This window comes from Eublepharis macularius, chromosome 12, assembly GCF_028583425.1.
Source record: "Eublepharis macularius isolate TG4126 chromosome 12, MPM_Emac_v1.0, whole genome shotgun sequence".
Classification (NCBI taxonomy): domain Eukaryota; kingdom Metazoa; phylum Chordata; class Lepidosauria; order Squamata; family Eublepharidae; genus Eublepharis; species Eublepharis macularius.
Window position 1 is genome coordinate 46,556,756 of NC_072801.1, and position 21,926 is coordinate 46,578,681.

Here is a 21,926-nt window from a genome sequence, read left to right on the forward strand (position 1 = left end):
CTTGTGTCTGTAGGAAGAGGGGTGCTCATTTTATATCTGTAACAATTGTCTTTATAAATAGGAAGAGAAGGAGATAGTATTTTGCTTTGGTGCAGTGGGGTTGCTGTTCTGATGAATGCAAGCCATGTGCCGAAATAGATGTGCTGGAATTGCAAAATCCTGCAGTACAGAAGAGAAGAACCGCATCTAGCAACCTGGTAATGCGCACAAATCCCCAGGGGTTATGCAATTTCTGTTTTTAACCCAAAAAAGCCTGTGTATGTTGTTCAGCCACAGGAACAGAAGCAAGCGTGCCACCTTATACAGATCTCAAGGTGAGGTTTGCATGGGAATCTTGCCACAAACCACAACTGCATTCATGAAAATATGTGCTATGAGGGACTGTACACCTGCTGTGTGTAGATGTGGGAAATGCCTGCATTGTCTGTGTGGACAAGCAGGAAGAGACTGAGTATTTCTGAGCACTGCCTCCCTTTGTACCCTGGTGCAGATAAACATTAAAATGCTTACAAGCCTGCAAAAAATACTGTCCTCCCTCCAATTCCACCTATGCTGGTAGCATGCTGTGCAGTAGCGGAATTCTCACTGGCTTGGAACAGACATAAACCATGTTTTATTTTAACTGTGGCAAGTTTGGGGAAGGATTCAGTTTGTAGATGGTTACCCATATTCTGTTTTGCCTCTCCAAATGCTGATTTCATTGCTTTTGCTCTTCTCTGCAGAAGGCACTAAGAAACAAACCAGGATATTCATTTATATGTCATGGGAAACCATAATTAAGGCTAATTATGCTAATAAGCCAACTTCAAACCATGGCTTAAAATCTTCGTTTGATGTATCCTAATCAACCAGTTAGTTGCCATGTACAGACAATCACACTAACTGTAAGTTAAATTAAAACATAGTTTCATGGAATGTTTGAACCAAGCAACTCTTTTAATAACCAGGGTGGAGGGGATTACAAATTTAGGGGGTCCTGGCCAGATGGTATCTAGCAGTACCCCTTCCCAGGCATGGTAGAGAAGGGCAAAGGCATGGTGGTGGCGGTGGCGGCTACTACTAGTTATCATTGCTTCTCCCATGCTTGCCTGCTAGGAACATCAGCTAGCTCATTTTGGATGACAGTGCCTATTATTAAAATCCATCACTGCTTGCTTGTGCATGTGACTGAACTGGAGATGGTAGCATGCACATAGTAGCCATGGCTGCCAGCTCTCGTTCAGGCTGAAATGCTTGTAGTGATGGCATCCATGTCCAAGATGGGAGGCCTAATCCTCCCAGTGGGCTCAACACCATCACTCAGAGAAATGGCAGGTTGTGATCACTGCTGCTGCATTGTGATAAATGGATCCTCTCAAGGTCCATGGGGCCTTAGTTGATACCTCATTTTCCTTATCCCTAATACCTGCCCTGAACCTATCTTGGTCATAAGAGCTTCTCTCCGTTTTTTAAGCTTTGTTACCGTTTCAGCCTTCCTTGCTTCTGTCTCAGCTAAGAAAGGAAGTGTGGGATAATTTAAATTCCTCAAAGGAACCAAACATTCTTGAAAGAAGTTAGGAATTCAGTTGGCTTGCGTTTGGGGAGGGGGGGTCCCAAATCTGACTGATCCCATGGGCACTTGTGGAATTTGGAGAACAGAGTGGAGGCACCACCACAAAATGGCTTCTTGAGGACTGGAGGCAATCACAAAATGGCTGCCATGGGATACAGGAAAAATGTTGGGAGACTATAAACCAAGCATTTTCCTATGATGGAAGTAGCTGATTTTCTGAATGGGTGTGCTCCCTGCACACGCAATGTGATGCCTCCTGAATTCTTCTGAAACACCTCCTGTTCCAATTTGGTGGAGGAAAGTCAAGAGAAGAAACAAATTAGTGCCAGGAAATTTATCAGCAGAGGTGCTTGGGGATCCCTGACCTTTTCTAGTGTCTCAGTAGTTTGTGAAAAGGCCCAATACTTGGTGTGTTTGTCTCCTGCACTCTGCTTTCTATTTAAGTTAATATGAATACAAAATTCATCTTACTCAAGGCACCTCAAGAGCTAGACCCATCGTGGCAAATACTTCTGTTTTAGCAGACAGTTCTACCTCACCCTCTTGAAAACTGTGACAATCTGCATGAATCTGAACCTCCACCTGCAGACGAAGCACTGAGAAGCAGAAAACACGATTAAATAGTGTGCAGCTTCTCAAAAGAACAAAAAATTAGGAGGCCAGTGGCTTCCCTAGTTATTGACAATTTCTACCCCTAATGTATTTTGTATAGTGGCTTAAGCGGGTCCAGGGCTTTTTTTCTGGGAAAAGAGGTGGTGGAACTCAGTAGGTTGCCCTTAGAGAAAATGGTCACATGGCTGGTGGCCCCGCCCCCTGATCTCCAGACAGAGGGGAGTTTAGATTGCCCTCCGCGCCATTCAGCGGTGCGGAGGGCAATCTAAACTCCCCTCTGCCTGGAGATCAGGGGGCGGGGCCACCGGCCATGTGACCATTTTCAAGAGGTTCCGGAACTCCGTTCCCCCACGTTCCACCTGAAAAAAAGCCCTGAGCAGGTCAGTTCCTGAACTCTTTACCAATAAAAGTAAGATCTGCATTTCTAAAAAAAAGCTCCTGAAAAAAAGCTGATTTCGATCCTTGAATATACATTAACATCCCTTTCTTCCCCACTTGTGTTAAACAATCAAAATATTTACTGGAGGGTAAACAAGGGTAGGCAATCATTCTAGACTTGCGGGTGGAGAGGAAATAATAGCATGCTTTTTTCCATCATTTGCATACCTGTAACGTTAGTGATGCATCCATGTGATAACTAGGGCAGATGGATATCTTGGGGGAGGAGATATACTTTCAGAGTATCCAATCCCCATCAGCTACACAATACACATTCACAACCCATGTGAATTCCCCTGTCTGTTCGCACTGAAAAAAATGGAGGTTCATATGGACCATACAGTGTGCAGACAGAGTAACTGACACCTAGGAAGGTGCAAAACCACACAACATTGTAATTCCCTTTAATACCTGATTCCTGTACATCTGGCTAAGTGTAAATTAACAGTGTGTACATCTGTTTATTGTTTAAGCAACTGTGGAAATACACTCGGATGGAGAATTTCATTTCCAGGGTAAAGCGATGGGAAACAGCTTTTGATAGCCTGCACTAGATGCTAGCTGCACAGCGCTGATAGGCTAGTGCTTGGATGGCACAACCCCAGAGTAGTTTTGCAGCTGTTAAAACGGATTTTAAAATGATTAACAAATATCTAAGTTACGAAGTGTTCATTTTATGCTTTACATTTTTAAGAAAGGCAGATAACCTGCCACTACCCGAAGACTAGGGAGAGAAACAAGCCAGATGAACAGAGATCATTGTCTGAATGGCTGAAAAGTGCATGTGGCGATAAGTGCATTGTGAAGGGGAGGGAGAGTCGGGCTTGATCTATGTGAGGAAAGGCCAAGGCGATTCCTGCTGTTTACACTCTAATGTGCTAGCCAGGAATATAGGAAGCTCTAGAAGGTGAATCTACACTTAGGAAATGATCTTACATATCAGAATGGTTAAGGGCTGCCACTAATAAAGACTCCAAAATGCTGGAGCAGAGCCTTGGCTGCGGAGCCGAGATCTGCCTTTTCAGTCGGATGCCATTTTTAAAGGCCTGTTTATTTAACATCCATGTTAGCACACCTCCTGAACATAGCCAGGGATTTGGCAACTCCATTGCACTGATGCATGCGCAATGTGTTTTCACAGTGTTGTTCGTAATAAGACAAGGAGACTGCTGAGCTTTGCACCTGGGGTGGAGAAGCCGTAAAAGCAGCACTCAAGTGTTCCACATAGATCTCAATATTATTGTCACCGATAAACAATAAGGGATGTAGTGCTTAAGATGTAGAAAGAGGGATGCCCCTCTGCTTATCAATGGCATAAGCTGGTATTTTAAACCAGGTATAGATTTACTGATAACCCTTCTGGACAAGGCTTTGTTCCTCAATGCTCCTACGTCCCGCTATGGCTTATTTTTCCTCATGCCGAGTGAAAAAAATGACACTTTTGTGTATGGGATAATTTAAAAACCCCCACAGAAATGAAGTTTAGCAATGATCAAAGGTTCTCAGAAACACCTCTCTGTTTAGCCCCCTTGATTCATGCTTTAAGATACTTCTCACTATCTTAACATGCCAGACAGTGTCCAATTTCTACCCTGCTGCATCTGTCTGTAACAAAAGTCCCATGGTTTATCTCTGCATCTTACTCAGAAATGATCCAAGCAACCTGTCAATAAATTTAGGGCTGTCACCTGACCAAACAAAGTGATTAAATCAGATTATCTGCCTAAGGCAGAAAGCATTCTTTCTTTATTTGTGTTGTAGCAGGTACTGTCTAAGAAGAGGCATTCCTACTGTGTGTGTGAGAAAGAGGGGAATGCCTCTTTTAAGATGCCACCTGTCAACTGTGAATTTTATACATTAAAATCATTAATTTTAAAAAAAATGTTCTGCCAATTACATGGGGCACACCTGGCAGTCAATCAAAAGGTTTTCAACAAACTGACTAACCAACTGTTGCACATCCAATAACAAGGCATCTCTACATGTGTTTCTCTTTTTTTCCTGGATCAATCAGAGTTGTTTTTTTTACATTATTGGCTTTGCAAATCCCCCTTGCCTGTTCCTGCCTCTCAACATTTCAATAACACAGCCTTTGGGAGAGTAGACAGGACTCTGCAAAACCAATATACCAACATAAAACTTAATGCAAATGATGCGTCTGGATCACTCCAATTTAGAGAGTTGTAGAGGAGCTTTTTCAGGATGATTCAGCCCTGCCTCTTATCCACTGCTAACCGGGATCTGGTTCCAGGTGATGCTGCCTGTCCCAGGACGTATCCCTCGCTCTTGCATCCACCAAACACAGTCCCATATGTGGAAAACAAGATATGTGGGCAAAAGGCTGCCACAAAGGGGTCCAGTGAGCTATGTACAGGCTTTCATTTACCCTGCTTCCCCCTGGATGAGGCCTCCATCTCCAACTCTCTCTGTGTGCTCACACACATCCCAGCAGGGTTTTACACACCCAGTACAGCATGTGGAAGGAACCAGTCTTAAACCACGGACTTTGGTAAATCAGGACAACTGGCTGCTGAGAAGGCCTGCCTTGTCCCTCTGCAGTTATCTGGAGTGGGCTACTAAATGTCTGTTGTAGTGCCAAACCAGGAGTGGAGGGAGGGAGAGAGGGAAGGAAGGCACTGTTTGGACCTGACTTTTCAGTTGCCACAGACATAAGAGCATGATTATCTCCTAAGAAACCCCCTGGGAGGGAACATCCCCACGTGGGACACTTCAGAAAGCTAAACCCGAACACAAGCCCGAAGACTCCTAAAAACAGACCCTGGCAAGATTAGCAACCAAAGTGCAGTTAAAAACACACCACAGTCTTACATTCCACGACTTCCCCTTCCCTCCCCATCACCCCCCCTCCCAACTTACAAATCCCATTGCCCTGAATTAGTAAAAACAATCCCAGCAAGCCCCTTTGACTCTCTTTCTGTGCATTACCCCAGCTGGCAAAGACTTTCCAAAGGAAAGGAGAGTTTCGTGGTACACGTTAAAAAAATACTATTAAATAATACATCTGTAATAAAATTATATACCTTTTTTCTTTATATCCATTTCTTTTTAAAAGCTAAAGTTGCTCTATATTTTTTTTGGCTGGTGAAGTAGTAACAGCAAAAAGAATTATCTCCTTTTTCTTTTTTTTTCTTTATGAATGGACAGTTTCATTGAAACAAAGTTTGTGCACGTGATACAAGAAATCAAATTATTTACAGTAAGTGATGAGTCTTTCAAACAGTGACAACAGAAAGAAAAGAGAGAGAGAGTCTCTAGAAAGCATTGGTCATGAAACAGTCAACATAAGCACACTCTTAATTACAAAAGGGATTTAATTACACATGCCCTGATCCAGCTAAGGAGACCCATGCTTGTAAACAGGCTTGCTCACACATGTGTCACTTGCTGGACTGGGAACTGCAGACATAAATTGGATGTGGTCTATTGGCATGGCATTGCTTTGAATGGGAAGAACATTCTATCGTGCAACTAGTCACATGTTAACATATTGTTTACGCACGACTAGAGCCGGATCAGGGCCAACATGTTGGGGCATTACATGTGATTCTTTTCCATATTTGTATGGGGTTGTCTCCCTTAGAGAAAGTAAACTAAGAAGGGGGTGGAGGGAGAGGGAGAGAGAAGGAAGGTGTATGGGTTATCTGGAGAAGTAGTGAACTCACAGGGAAATTAAGGCATTAACAAAAATTACTTAAAGGCACACATTTTTCCTTTCTCCTCAGCTTGGGGGCTTCTTTTAGAGAGTCATTTAGAATTATATATACTGAGGGACATTTTACAGCTAAATGGATCAGGAAGAAGATAGATTTAGGCAACAAAGTTTAGATTATAGCCAAGAAGCACCCCAGTCCACCCAAGAATACTTGGGTGGACTGGGGTGGACTGGGGTGGGTGGACTGGGGTGGGGTACGGGAGAATGGCTAACAATTAGAAGCTGGGAAGATAAGGAAAAGATATTTGAAAATGCATCTGTGAATTTGCCTTCAATCCCATCGCAATGTGCAAATAACCCAAGTAGAAAAAAAATGTCATTTCAATAACAGAGTCAGCAAGAAGGGGCAGGGCTGGCTAGACCCAAGGGGTGATACGGACAGCTGCCTAGGGCAGCAAAATTCCAGGGACTTGAGGCTGATCAGAAAAAATCTCTTAAAGCGGAAAGAAAACAGTCTCCCTCCTGCCCTTGGGGCAAGAGGATTGGAGGTATGGGAGCATATGTGTCCATCCCTACCTGTCCTGCCAGTCCCCGCCCCCCGCAACCTTCCTGACAACCATGTGTTTCCTTTCACTCCATAAACTGGAGGGAATTAAGGTGTCCATTCAGTTCTATGGACTAGAGGAACAGAACTACAATTTTTCAGGGAAAATATAGCCGGTCCCCCCACCGTCTACAAAGCTGATGGGGTCTCAGTACGTGGGTGTATTTATGGAAAAATTAACTTTTATCTAGGGTAATCCAGGAAGGGGTTTGGGGAGAAAGAAGGGTTGCTAAGAAAGGAGTAACAGAGGAGATACCCACATGAAATCCCCTCCCCACTCCATTCCCCTTACAAATTCCCAAAGAGTTAGGACAAAATGGTGATGCTGGTGAGAACAAATGCCAGGAGACAGACGCGATCACGCACACACGGGCTCATGTTGTCCAGTGCAATTATTTTTTTCTTGTTTTTTTAATAGATAAAAAAAATTAATTTGTTTTCTTCTTGTTGTTGTTTTAAACGAAATCACAAATGACCAATTATAACCCACAGAGTGACAGCTACACAAATCGAAGTCTTGGCACTTCACAACACGGGATCGGCCTCCATTGGCTCATCTGTTTGTCTGTGGGAAGGGGAAGGCAAAGAACAGCTGGTTAATGGCCCTCTGTTGTTGCCAGCTCAAGACTCCCTTCCTCCCACGAGTGCAGCCTCTTTCCCAAGCGGGGCATGGGGTGGTGGCTCTGCTCATTTGTTTGACTAAAGCTGGCATCCAAGGTGGAAATTAAGGTTGGCATCAGTGTAGCATGAGTTGGGGCATCTGCCAGCCCCCTAGGCTACTGGCAGGTCTCACTGCCACTGGCCCTTACCCACTTACCCACCTTTCTCTTGTAAGCCCTCCATCTTCTACACTTATAGCTACCTGGGCTGCCCAACATGAGGGAAAAGGGTGCAGATGGTGCAGTGCTCCTGATGGTCACAGCAGTAGCGCTTCCAGCCACATACCACTACCCACTGCCACTGAGGAAAGGGCAGGTATATGGCTGTGTGGGTGGTGGGAGGGGACATGAGGGCAGAGGAAGAATGCACAAGCAGGTGGAATACATATGGGTGGCAGTAGGAAGTAGGTGTGAGTGACGGGGGAGAGGGTCCTGAGCACTCTCTGCCCTGGGCCCCAGCCCTGGTTGATGTTCAACAGATTGGCAAGGAGCTGCTCTGCTGTTTAGGGAACCCTGACCCAGAATGAAATTGACTAGGAATGATCCAGCAGGTGACTGCCCTTGGGATCCCCCCTCTGGTTTGCCATTGCTTCTCCCCTCCAAATTGTCAAGCTAATGCATTAGAGGTAAAGGCCAGTGGGATATCTTCTGCTTTCCTCAATTTCCCCTTTATAAAAACTCCTCATTAACCTATCTGTCTGCTTTTGGAGCTCCTGCAGACTAAGATGAGACTGCCCCAATCCTTCCACCCTAAATGAAGGTTCTTAGGTGTTCATTTTTTCCCTGGGGGTGTTGAACATTATCTTGCAATGGCTAGACATGTCTCAGTCCCCCAGGCTATCAGTGGGGATTTAATGCCCTCCCCCCACTGGTTGTCTTGGATTTCAGTGGATCAGTTTACACTTCATATCTCTGCAACAGGATGCATTTCCTTTAGTTTTTAATGATAACTGCTGTAGCACAGTGGTTAAATGGTTTCGCTGCGAAACAGCACTCTACTGGTTTGAATCCCACTACTGCCATGAGATCAGTAGGTGGCCTTGGGTCAGCCACTCCTCTCAGCACCAGCTCCCCAGCTGTATTGTGGGGATAATAATAACACTAACTTGTTCACCGCTCTGGGTGAGGCACTAATCTGTCTAGAAGAGTGGTATGTAAGTGCAGTTACTATTTTTCTTATTATTTATTATTAATCTTGGTCAACCAAATTGGACCTCCACATGTCCCTCTTCCTCTACACGCCTTATCTATGCAGCACCTTCTTCCTTGTCCACTCTATGCATCTAAGGAAAAGGTTCTAGTCTCCAGAAGCTATGGGCTACAATAAATTAAATGATCTTTAACATCTGTTCATTCTCTTCGGTGAATATGAGGTCAGATCCTGAGTAACTCTAATAGAAAGTACAGGCAGAGTGGATCTTCCCTCCCTCCCACTACCCCCGGCAGCCACCTGCAAGAGCCCAAAAGGCAATATCCAAGGCTTGGAGAGGAGGACACACATGGATTGAAAGCCACACATTATGGAAAGCTGTAGCAAAGACAAGGAGCTTGAAGAAGGCTTCTTACATGGCAGGAAAGGATGCATGGCATCCAAGCCACTGCCTTTGGTCATTTTGTGCATGCGTACACACACACAATACCAGACTAAGAGCTGTTTCATATGATGACTGATCCATCAGGTGTGTCCAAACAACTGAGTAGCTGGGGAAATACTGCTTTCAGAAGCACAACACTGATGAGGTGGCTCATGGAAGAGGTCTACTTATTCAAAAAGGGAATTCTAGATTACAGAAGCAGATACTGTGAACATTTTAACAGTAGCCTTTGATGCGTTCACATAAGAAGTTTGTTTACCTAAGCTATTATTTACGCGTATCAGCCAACTCAAGACACTTTATGAACTGGCTCAGGGCTACTCTCTGCTTCTGCAAGTGGAAATTATAGGTAGGGATTTATTTCTCTGATCCATGGTACATTACATGACCAACAGGTTCTACTCCCAGATTTGGCAACAGAAAATATTACATGGATAAACAATTCCCCTGTAACTTTTCTCTTGCATAGAAATTCTCATGGATTTGTTTTAAAAGGCAAATTCCTGAGCACAGAATGCTACATCCAGTCATTGCAAAATTCAGTGCTTGTTAGGAAAAATAAACTGTTGTCTGATCTCCACCCAGTGCATTGGATCCAGTTCAGTCTTTTTGTTCAGTCTTGCTCAATTCTCCTCATTACTGCCACTCCCCACCTGCCCCCATCCCACTTGGCCTTTGTCCATGCAGGTCCCATGAACACCACCATTTTGGTGGTCAAAGGAAACCCTCTTCTCCCTTTTCCACTAAGGTAAAGGCTGGTTGCAGTCCCCTCAATGTTGGTTTAGTATGAGACCAATTAGGCTACTTCTCACTACCACAGTGTGCGAGAAAAAGAATCAGAGTAACCACAAGTCAGCTGCTTTCCCCTAAAACAGACTTCTTGGGAATATGCAGAGATTGAACCCCAACTTGCATTTTCAAAAAATTCCCAAGATAAAATGGATTGCAACATCTGCAAGTTTCAAAAATTTGCAAGTCTGCTTGTTCAGACAAATCAGGAAAAAAGATATAAAAACAACTATCAGCCAAGAGGGAATCAAGCCTCCTCAGCTAAATGGAGTTAATGCTATCTGTGCAACACACACAGAGCGTGTACAGGCATACCAGAAAAGAGGAACAGATGCTGGGTTTTCAAATTGTGGGACAAACTGGCTTCTCTTTGCCTTCGTTAATCAGACAACACACACATAATCTTGCTGACTAGAAATGCTTCCTTCCTTCTGCCCAGGCTTTGGGAGGCCATCTTCCAAACAATTAGTGTGCTTATCCATTCTTCAAGTCTGCTGGCCCTTTTATTACTTGTTCCAACCCTAACCGCCCCCCCACCCCGCCCGTTTACTTAAATTTTGAATTTTCCTCTGATAAGGGATGTGGGCTTAGTGACTGGCATGAAAATCAGCCAATTAGCTTTGTGCTCAGCTGGGCTCTGAAAAGACTGGGAGGGGTCTATTTTGTCTGATAACTGGGCTGGTTAATCAATGCACTGCGCACATCCAGTTTCAGCTAGAAGAACAAGTTCTCCCCAAAGACTCATCCTTGGAAAGAAGGCTGTGTGCATGGGGGATATGAGCCCATAGTGGGCTCCCGGCTGAAATGACGTACATCTGTACACTACTTCAGAGACAGTACAACCTATCAGGGACTTGAACGGAGAGACTCCCTGATGCAAGAGAGTGAGCATACCGGACACTACAGTCTGCTTTCCCTTGCTCTGTGTCCACCGACAGCGATGCCATGGCGCTGACTGTCTCCGCCTCTTCTGCCTCACCCTTCTGTGCCTCCTGCAAGGAACAGCCGACAATTGCTGCAGAGTGTTTCACTGAGCTCCAGTGCTTGCCTAGGATATAACAGGGCATAACAGAGCATTAGGCAAGAAGCACTTGTCCTCCATGAACCTTCTCTTCCCCAAGTCCATGGCTAAGGAGCAGTGTGCTGTGAACAATTATGGCTTTTTAAAAATTTGGGAGGTGAACACACGGCTGTTTTCTTGAGAAGGACAGGAATTGATGGAAATGCAGGGGACAAGCTGTGGACAGTGCCTGTGCAAGTGGCGGTATTTTAGAGAGAGAAGCCCCCTTTGTTCTGCCCCTGACCATAAAGTGCTAACTGGGTTCAGGCTGGAGAGAATCCATCTGGAGCCAGAGCCGGCACATCCTGTATGGGAAGCTGTGGCAGTGCAAGGACACACGTCACAGCATGCCAGAAAAAGCTTTGGAGCCAGGGAAGCCCCAAGTCCACTGAGCCGGAAGAAAGTCCTATGCAACACCTAGTGCAAGCTTTTTGGCCTCATACTGCTGAGCAGGACATGGATGGGACTGGAGGTGTGCAGGGCATGGGAGGAACCCTTCTCACTTCGATTTGTTAAGAGCAGCAGTACTCAATCTGTGGCTTTTTTACATGCCATCTCCACCTCCCCCGAATTCTGGCTTACGGTGTTTTGCATTGCATGCAACCAATAAATTAATGGTATTTAGTTCTGATGCAGTGAAAATGTATTTGGTCATGTTAACAGTAATATTGAATATTACTGTATGTGCATGTGTTTCGTGGGGTGGTACACAGTAGCATGTGGTTTTTTTGGCTGATTGTGAGAGCAGTTCTCCATAACCGATGGAGTGTGTATCGCTGGGTTAGAGGCTGCCACTATGAAGAATGGGCAGGAAAAGCGCCCTGCCCCCCCAAAGATGCCTATTTTTCTCGCCAAGTGATGACTGAGAGTATGGGCAAAGCTGAGAGATGTGTGTGGAGAGAGGCAGTTAGCTGTGTGAGTTGGGAGTTAACAGTCAAGCTGTCAGGTTTAACGGAGTGTCTTCCAATTAAAATCCAAAATAGTGCTGTGAAAGGCATTGGGATTCTAGGGGGAAAATAAAATACCCATAAAGGGCATACTGAAGACTAGAGAGTCAGATCTTGATATTGCCAGAGTATCATAGGAAAGTAAGATGACTATGCAAACCGAAATCTGAAAGGAGAGAGAAGTCATTGTGACACCTAAGTCAGAAAATAATATACCCAGTTATATTTCTGAAGAAAAATTATCGAACAACCTGAAACCAATATGCTTCATGCACAAAGACAAAGATGCCTACACCCTCCTAAACTTTAATCCCACTGTACTAAGAGCAAGAGAGGGTAGACCTTGATATCAGAAGTGCCAGATGCAATATAAGGTGTGGTTCCCAACAGAGTTGTTTCCTGATAATGCTGGGGCAAGATGGAGGGCATATTTGTAGGAGAACATTGATGAGCAGGCGGGTGGTGCCTGAGCCATTTCCTTCTTGCAAATTTTCCTCTGCAAATGACCCTGTGGGAGTGAGCCTACAGGGTCAGGAGCAGCATCCTGAGGAAGCAATGGCCTGATGGAAGAGGTTGGGGGAACTTGTAGATTTATAAACAACTTCTAGGCAACGCAGGTGCCTGCCTTTATTTCTGCTGTCAGGGTTGAAAGCAGCCACAGGAAGGGGGGATTTTCCATCATGGAAATGGTTATTGCATCCTTCCTCAGTACTGCATCTCCAACCCATCTCAGCATCATTTCCCTGAGGCTGCTTTTTGCTGCTACGTTACACATCTGGTAATCGACGCAATTCAGTATCATACGTAGTTTGCTCCTTTACTATCATCTGTTTTCTGCAGAGTGAATCAAGGAGTTCTAGCACCATCCTAGATCCTCAGTGAGAGGACTTAACTAAGAAGCGTCTTTGCAGAACATGTTTATTGCATTTGTTTTTACAGACAAACGTAACAATATTTTTTATTGCTACTCCCTCAAAATGCAACATTAAAAAGTGTCTCTTGTTCCCAGCAAAAGAACAAGGGCCAAAAACTTACTCTGGATTTCAATAACTTTCTCCAACGTGGCCACAGCATTTGCATTGGGCTTCTGCTGCAACAGAGCTTCATCCAGCTGCTCCAGCTGTGTAGAGAGAGAATGAGAGAGTGCTTAGTTTCTAAAATAAAAGGTTCTTGGGACTTGGTTTGAGGAGGATGGGAACAAAGGAAGACAGTCAAAAAAGAAGAGCAGGAAATAAAGGCAAGAAAGAAGGGACAAAAGGAAAAACTGATTTTTTTTTTGTTTCCACACAAATTGAGTTGGGGTTCTGAAGTGTAGCAGTAAAACATAACCCTTTTTTAATCATGGAAACTGGCCCTGGTTTCCAGCTGTGGCCTTCGGGAGATGCCACTGGCAGGATGAGCATCAAATGAATATTTAAACAGAAACTAACATACTTTCATGTGCCAAGACAGAGACAGTTTTATTCTCCATTTGTTGCAATGCCACCGATCCAATCCATGTCAAGTTTCTTTTCTAAAGCACAATGGCAGCCAACAACCACCCAAATTGTTTGGTACTTCATTCCTCCTTTAGGAATTCACTGCCAGCGGATTTAGCAATGTCCACAAGCAGAGATGGCTTTAAAAGTGAATTAGACGATGCATGGAGGTCCATCAATGGTTTCTAGCCATGGTGACCAAAAGAAACTTCTATTTTTAGAGGCGGGCAATCTCTGAATTTCAGTGCTAGGAGGCCTTGGCCTCTGTGCCTTATTTGTTGATCCTCCAGGGCAACTGGATGGCCACTGTGGGAAACAGGAGGGTGGACTAGGCAGGTTACTAGTCTGATCCAGCTTGGCTCATCTGATGTTTTCCTCCCAAGCCACCGAGCTGAGCCTGCGTACGTGTCCTTCCCAAGAAGGGCTGGACACAAAACACAGTCTGCCAGGCACACTAACCTCAAGCCCAAGCAAAGCAGAGACACAGGCTTCAGAGGCATCACAGATGGCGGTCAGGTCATGGCCTCCTTCCAATGCTAGGACAACACGCCCACCAGCCAGTTTCATCAGCTGCTTGGTCAGGTGCCCAAAACCTGTGAGGCCAGGAAGAAAACATGAACCTCAAGTATCTTCCTACTACTACCCTCCACTGCCCAATACGGGTGAACGTTGGGAGATTTGCGACTGGGGGGAATGGGATATAAGTATCTAAATAAATTTCTTTGAACTAGTGTTGCAATACAGGTAGCTGGGCGTGGGGCTGAGTTGTACAGGGACTATAGTGCTGAAGAACAGCAGTGGTGGTTTGCGGTTCCTTTCATGCTGCTTTCCTAAAGTAAGTTAGCCTGCTCCTCAAGCTCGCTGTTCGCTTTGTTAAGGAAGTCTTCTGGGTTAGAACTGCTACCAAGCTAGATGGTGGGCTAAATGAACCAATTGTCTGATTGTGCATAAGGTGGCTTTGCAAGTCCACATGGCAGAGGTTCTGCATTAACCCTCCAAGGCTTTTGGACAGCTATTCCCACTTCCACCCAGCACATCATGCATGCTGACCAGAGATAATCCTCCTGAATCTCCTAGGAGATGCCTCCCCCATTCATCCAGACTGTGTTGTATAGTGGTTAAGAGTGTCAGGCCACAATCTAGGAGACCAAGGTTCAAATCCTCATTCTGCCATTGAAGCCTGCTGGGTGACCTCGGGCCAGTTACACATTCCTAGGCTGTCCTACCTCACAAGGTTATGATGATAAAAAGGAGAAAGGGAGAATGCTGAAAGCCCCTCTGGGTCCCCATTGGGAAAAAAGTGGGGTCTAAATTAAATAAACACACACACACTCCAAAGCTCTTTTTTCCTGACCTAGCTTGGGAGAACTCCCACCCCATCCTCTAAAATTAAACAGCGTGCTGGGGTAACTTGGCAGCATGTCAAAAGCCTAAACCCACTCACAATGTCATATGATGCAATCATGTCATACAATGTGGGGCAGAATTTCTTCTACAAGGTACTAGCACTCTGTAACTTCACTGTTGTCACATCACAGGTATGCAAAAGAGCAGGGAAACTGTTGTTATTGTGCATCCCCAATTTGCATGTTAATAGTTTATACTGCAAATTCAGAAACAGTCCTCTCTCCATGTGCCCCACACTCACATTTGGCTGTGACGGAATATCCACCTAGAGGGGACAGGTGCCCCTCAACAGCATCAAAGCCAGCAGAGACAAGGACCACGTCTGGGGAGAACTCATTGGCTATTGGCATCACCACAGTCCTGGGAAGAGACAAAGGACTTATTTTAAGAGGACCCGCATCAGCACTAAAGTCCATACCTCTAGCTTAAGTGGATGGGGAAGATTCTGGCCATGTAAAGTGTCCTCATCCTTTCTGTCCATCTCTTTGCACCTCTCCAAATAGGCCAATTAAATTGATCCTTGGTAGGCCACACAAGTCTTGGGAGGTAAGACCAAATATGGGATTCTGGGAGGGATTGATTCCTTGGCCTTTTTAACAGCAACTTCCTCCTGGGAGTCTCCTTACACAGCCTCTATCCTCCTGACTGGTTCTGATCAGGTTGGGAGAGGATGAGATTTTTAATTCTGGTGACTTATCTTAATAGCACAGAGTGTCTCTCTTTAACCTGCTCACCCGCACAGCTGAGGAAGTTAAATGAGGTTCCTTTTAAAAGATAACCGAAGTCAAAAGCTGAGAGAGACAAGGCCAAGTTATGCAGATTGGGAAACTACTAGGGAAGGTTGGGTGATTGCCCACCAATCACAAACATGATTCCCCCTGACATTTTCTTCCTGTACCTATGTGAATTAGCAATGAGATGAAGCATTTCCCCTGCCACCTTAACATGACAGGCAATGCTCATGGGTAGGAAGGGGCTTCCTTGTAATTCCTGCACCAGCTGGTGACACATTCCAGGCAGATTTGGCCCAGGAGCCACCAAATACTATTCCCACAACCGTCTAACAAACAATGAGGTGGCTTGAACCAGCTTTGGTCACTCAGCTCTGAGAACTAGTTAGAGTGGTTAGAGCATTGTATTGGATCTGGCAGACCCTACTTTGTATCTCCGCTCCACCAGGGAAACATACTGGGTGACTTCAGGACAGTCACTCTTTTTCAACCTAACCTACCTTACAGGGTGGCTATGAGGATAAAATGGAGGGGAGGAGACTGATGTAAGCTGCTTTGGATACCCCCTGTTTGGGGGGGGATGGGATATAAATATCTAAATAAATAAACTAAATAAGTAAACTCAAGATTCTGCATATTAGCTTTGACATATGCTCCAACTGATCCTATTTAACTAGGAATTCAATTTTCTGGTACCTATTCCTGGTAAAACCTGTTTGAGGGAGTTTCTGTGAGAAAGGCAGTCTAATCATAAAGCAAATAAATACATACACTTTAAAGGAAACAGGATGTATCCTTAGAAACACACATTTTTCCTTATAAAATTCGAGAACAAAGGAGGAAACAAGGTTTCAAACAGTGAGCCTGACAAGAGGCTGAAGGAGTAAAACACTTCCCCCCCCCCCCCACTTCCTTGCGCAGCTTAGAGGTAAAACTGAAGCTGCCCAAGCAATGCAATTTGCATTTTGTGGACAGAACTAGACATGCCATCTTTGTCCCACATGTTTGAGTCCTGGTTCTGGATTCTCCCTTGGTTGTCTGAATTAAAAATACCAGGGAGCTGCTTCCCTGCACCTTCCCCAACCCTCACTGCTAAATTGGATGGCCCATTCATAATCCCCAAACTGTGTATTACTTGGTGAAGAAATTAAAACAGGCTATTTACATGGCAGTCCCAGGAAGAAAGAGGCCAGAAGCTACTGATCCACTAGTTTCTCTCCAGGAATAGAGCCCTGGCAGTGGCGTGCTAGCCTTGCGTAACCTACAAGCTGCAAGCCTGGGAAGATGAACTCCTGTTCAGTGCTGGGGTACAACTACGGCAGAGACTGACTTCTGTTGGGATTCTCATCTCTAGACAGAATCAGCTGGCACAAGAGAGTCAAACAGGGCCTTTACCCAGAGAGGCACCCTTGACAGTGATGCCCCCCAGTACTGATAGCGAGTGTCAGCACCCCTACCGGAAGGCAGTTAGATACTCCACATCACCAATGGGGGGGTCCACTCCGCCAGTCCAGGCAACGTTTACATTGTAGCCTATGCCCATCCCACTGCCGACCTAGAAAAGAGGAAATCTCACAGGTAACAAAAGCCACAGTCACAGCTCAGACCATTCAGAGCCTGAAGGGAAAACATCCAGGAGACGTGGCCTGCAGTGGAAGTGCTGGACCAAGGAGGGTGGATTGGAGGGAAGGAGCTGCATCCAGGCAGTTTTGGTCAGTACTCTTGGTCACTCGGTTGCAATGCTTCCTTCATGTCTCATATCGAGGGGTCCTTGCTTATACCAATCTGATCTCCTAACACTTTCAGAACTTCGCCATAACCCATTCCCTTCTCCATGCTGGAAAAAAGGGCAAGAAATAAGGTAATTGCTTCCAAAGGGGAACCCTTCCATTATGGTCTTTCTAAGCATCATAACCTCCTAAGTATCATGAGTCCTTTTTGGACAAAGAAGGGTCTAACCCTAGATATAGCTCCCTGCTTCGACAGGGTAGAGCAACACTAGGAGCAATCTTACTACTTGGAAGTGACAGTGGAAACACACGAGATGAAATACCTAGATTCAACTCGTGTTCTCTTACCTAAAGGTTTGTCGGGAAGTGTAGGCGTCCTTAAAGTTTAGCATTTAGCTAAACTTTAAGTTTAGCTTAAAGTTTAGCATTTACAGAGCAGCAGGGAGAAGTGCAGGTGTCCTTGCAGCTTAAAGTTTAGCATTTACAGAGCAGCAGAGAGGGATGTGCAGGGGTCCTTGCAGCTTAAAGTCTCCCGGTGCAGCCAGGCATCGCTCTGCAGGGCCAGGCCGGGTATGGGGAAGGGAAAATGCCATGATGCACCTTGAGAGTGGGAGGAAAGGCGCCCCCACGCCTGCACTTCCCTCCTCACTGCTCTGTAAATGCTAAACTTTAAGCTGCAAGGACGCCTAATGCTAAACTTTAAGCTGTAAGAGAACACGAGTTGAATCTAGGTATTTTGTCTTGTGTGTTTTGAGCCTGAGTCTCCCTCTGGCAGGCTGAAATCAAAAGCAATTCTGTGCATGGACAGAATAAGGCTTTGTTAGGATTTTATATATTTACTTAGAAAAATTATATACTGCCTCTTCAGAGATGAGCTCAAGGCATCTCACAAGTAAAACATGATTAAAAACAACATACCATAGAAAACCCAATCAAAATGTGGTGTTCTGTGAACGAACCTGGAGAGAACAACAGGCTTGTGTGCCACCACCTCCATTCGCCTTGCATGCTGCCAGTCAAGGCACCTTTGGAATTCTGACATGGGATGGTGGGTGTGATTACAAAATGGCTGCTGCAGGAGGCAGAGCCAATCACAAATGTCATGCATAACTCTAACAGTAACTCTTCAACATCTAAGGCAGATGTTCTGAGTAACAGGATGTCTTTCAAAATGAACATATTTTTTAAAAAATATTTTCTTGCATACACACAGTGAATATCATTGTGAATATTCTTGAGCTGTGGTGGTAGCTGCTGCCAACGCAACTTTTTTAAAAATCTGCACAACCAATCAGAAATCCTGCTGGGCAAAAGCCCCACCTGGCTCCACCCAGTTTTAAAAACACTTGGTGAGTGCTAAAAAAAGGTGTTGGGGAGTGCCATGTTGGGACCCCTGCTGTAAGTTGATTAACTCTTGAGTTTACAGGAAATTGTACTTTTGGTTGAATTTGAATGGATAAACTACAGTTCATGATCACCTTGAAAAAACAGGATTTCAAGCCAGGACCAAATCATGGTTTACCAATTCTGGCTTGCAGGGAAAGCACATTAGAACTAGCAAGCTGTGGTTTGTAACAGCAAACTATGGTTTCTCCAAAACCAAGAAGTAACTAATTCACTTGCATCATACAACATAGGGGGGGGGGAGAGATCACTTGAGCCAACCCATGACCCCTTTCCAGGATTGATGATTCAGAATGAAACCACAGTTTGGTGTTCCATCTGAACCATGCCTGTGTTTCTCTTACAAGATCCATTTTCAACACACAGACTGGAGTGGAATTACAGGCTGCTCCTATATAACCAATTAAAGTGCTAGGGGAGTGAATAAAAGTTAGCAATCACCTCTTCAGGGGCTCCACTGCCTGGGAAGAAATTGCCATTGTCATAGCGGTGGAGAGAAACATAGAGCACACTGGGGTCACTGTAGAAAGCCTGTTGGGTGCCGTTGCCATGATGAATATCCTGCAGGAATATGAATGGGAAACATTAAGCCAATAAGGACACACTGCCCAGAGCCAATTAAATAAAAGGAAAGGCCTCAATCCAGGTGAGAATTAGCGATGGGTGTCAAAGACCAAATACCCTTCTGCTTGGACATATAAGCAAACTAAGCATGAGTCTTCCAACCACAAATAGATCAGAATAAAGTGTGGAATTTAAGACAGAGGAGAGAGACCAATTGCTTAAGTATTAAATGAAGAGCAAGTTGATGCCATCACTTGAGGCTGCAATGCTCTGCCCATTCTCATTTGGGAGTAGATTCCCCCTAAACACTCCACCCAAACACCTTCGCCTATGTGCATTTTGGTTTGTGTAAGTGGCGACAACAGCAGCAAACTTAAGAGGCCCTTACCCAGTCCACAATGAGAATTTTGCTGATGGCAAGTTTTTGCTGGAGAAGCTTGGCAGCGATGGCAACAGAATTGAAGAAACAGAAACCCCTGTGAAATGAAAGGTGGGGAGAGATAAATGGTATCATTAGAACAAAAGTAAAAAAAAACACAAGAATTGCCACGTGTTAATGATTCATTGTTTTCCATCTGTATTTTTTTTCTCCCTCATTAGCCTCCTCGAGCAGATCTTAATAGGTGGGATAGAAATGTGCCACATAAATAAAAACTCTCCATTTCCCAGAAGTGTTAAAGACCACTACATATTTGAGACAAAGTTTCATAGTTAATACGTGGGGGACAGTTGCAGGTGGTCTCATCGCTTCCTTTTAAAAATGAATGGAAATCACCACCATTGGAATCACTTCGGAAAGAGAGCTCCGGACTGCAAAACCAAACAGCTCATGTGACTTCAACTGGGAGAAATATACAGAGGCATGGCTGTATTATATGGTATGAACAAGCTTGGGGGATCCTCCTCAGGGCTCGCTTGTTACACACCAGGATTCTGAACCCATTGTTTACAATCCTGACCTGGAAGGAAGAGAATGAATCCTTGATTGTAATTCAGTCAAAATTACAATCCGTGGTTTGCCACCAATATGGAAGTGTTATAATTTTCAAGGGGTGGGGATGGGACTGGAAGCCTGAGGATGCCCCAGGGTTGTCCAGACAGCGACAAGCCCAGGTTGTTATTAGGTCTGAACTTTGCCAAAGTGACACAAGGTGAAAAAAGCCCTTACCCATGAACACACACATCCACCCACTTACTCTGATGAGCAGTGGCTCTCCAGAGTCTGAGGAACCAGAGTCTTTCCCATCACCTCCTACCTGATCCTTTTAACTGGAGACAGCAGGGTTGCAAAGCAGATGCTCTGCCACTAAACCACAACCCCTCCCCAATTTCAAAACAGGGACTTGGTTTACATATCCCGCTGCTTCCCCACTTTGTTTTACCCACTCACATGGCTGTGGACTCCTCTGCATGATGACCTGGTGGCCGGATGACAGCAAATCCATTCTGCGGGGAGAAAAAGACACAGATTGAAGGGCCAATGTTTCTGGAGATCAAAAAGCCGGCTGGGGCCATTCTGTACATGTTCAGATATCTGGCCTTTTGATGATCTGACCTCTTGTTAGAGGTGAAAAAGCACACTGCACATGCTCAGAAACTTCCTGCTTTAAGTGCTAGAACTCTTTTCAGAATCAAAACTGGCAACTTTAGCAGTGGCCCCAAATGGGCTTCATTATGTTCTTGGCTTGATGCAGTAGCGAGAGCCAGAACCAAGAAAGGTTAACTGGGAGTGTAACCCCTGCATTTTCAGCAGTTCTGGGACAATATGCAGTTCTGATCCATTTAGCTCAGTAGTGGCTACTCTGTCTGCATTAGAGGACCAGGGAGAGAAAGCCTTTCCTAAATAACTGGGGGGAAAATTTAAATGGTGATGCCAGGGATTGAACTGGGAACCTCCTATGTGCAAAGCATGTGCTCTACCACTCTGAACCACAGCCCTCCCTGTTTTGTGGAGGAGATGCACACTGGGAGGGACCTACCTTAAGCTCCCCAGATGCAACTTTGAAGGCCAGCTCCAGCAAGCAGCCAACAGCCATACGGACTGCACTGGATGAGTGCATCTCGTTCCACACTGTGTCACTGTCCACCTGCCAAGGAAGATTAGAACATTTGCAAGAGCAAAGAAGAAGGGGCACCAACAAGGGCGAGGGGAAGCATAGATTATCTAGCTGATGTAGGAGTGTGTCTTGAGACTTGGAAGGGGGCAGGCAGCCAGAATTTCATACAGGGGTTGACTACACTGGCTAAGCTCCTCTCAGGCTTTCAGAAGAAGGACTGAAGCTCTTGAAGGGCACCTGGGAGTGGTCTCTGCCACTCATGCACTGATCATCTTTTTGACACATCTCTACTTGCTGCAAGCTCCTCTTTGTCTGAGCTGCACATACTGGGCTGGTTTTTTTTGAGAGAGGAAAAACTAGCTAGCAGAACAGGAGTCTTTGAAAGGCGTGTTCCCAAATGCGGTCTCTACTGCAATGGACAAAAGGACTGAGTGGAAGATGCCACTCCTCTCCCTGAAGCATGCATAATTGAGATTTCTAAGGGAACTGTGCATCTAAAAGCTAGCTCTAGCCTCCAAATTAATTAAGGTTCAGTTATTATTAGACACGGCTATAGGAAGATAGAGAAGGCGTGATTTAAAAAAAAAGAAAAAGAAAATCAGAAGACATTGAAAATGGAAGGAGAT

The 21,926-nt window shown here is 45.0% G+C and overlaps 1 protein-coding gene across 4 annotated transcripts in view; it reads right to left on the bottom strand.

Moving 5' to 3' along the window:
* Positions 1–5,499: 5,499 nt before the first annotated feature.
* HDAC5 (histone deacetylase 5) overlaps positions 5,500–21,926 on the bottom strand; it is a 149,837-nt gene continuing 133,410 nt past the window's right edge. For all 4 annotated transcript variants that reach the window (XM_054992579.1, XM_054992577.1, XM_054992578.1 and 1 more), the window contains 10 exons: positions 21,223–21,330; positions 20,634–20,689; positions 19,632–19,719; positions 19,121–19,240; positions 17,003–17,100; positions 15,056–15,174; positions 13,867–14,000; positions 12,965–13,049; positions 10,817–10,970; positions 5,500–7,444 (listed from right to left, as the gene is read on the bottom strand). In XM_054992579.1, the coding sequence (XP_054848554.1) occupies positions 7,405–7,444; positions 10,817–10,970; positions 12,965–13,049; positions 13,867–14,000; positions 15,056–15,174; positions 17,003–17,100; positions 19,121–19,240; positions 19,632–19,719; positions 20,634–20,689; positions 21,223–21,330 (1,002 nt within the window). In that variant the 3' untranslated portion in view covers positions 5,500–7,404. The remainder of the gene's footprint in view (positions 7,445–10,816; positions 10,971–12,964; positions 13,050–13,866; positions 14,001–15,055; positions 15,175–17,002; positions 17,101–19,120; positions 19,241–19,631; positions 19,720–20,633; positions 20,690–21,222; positions 21,331–21,926) is intronic.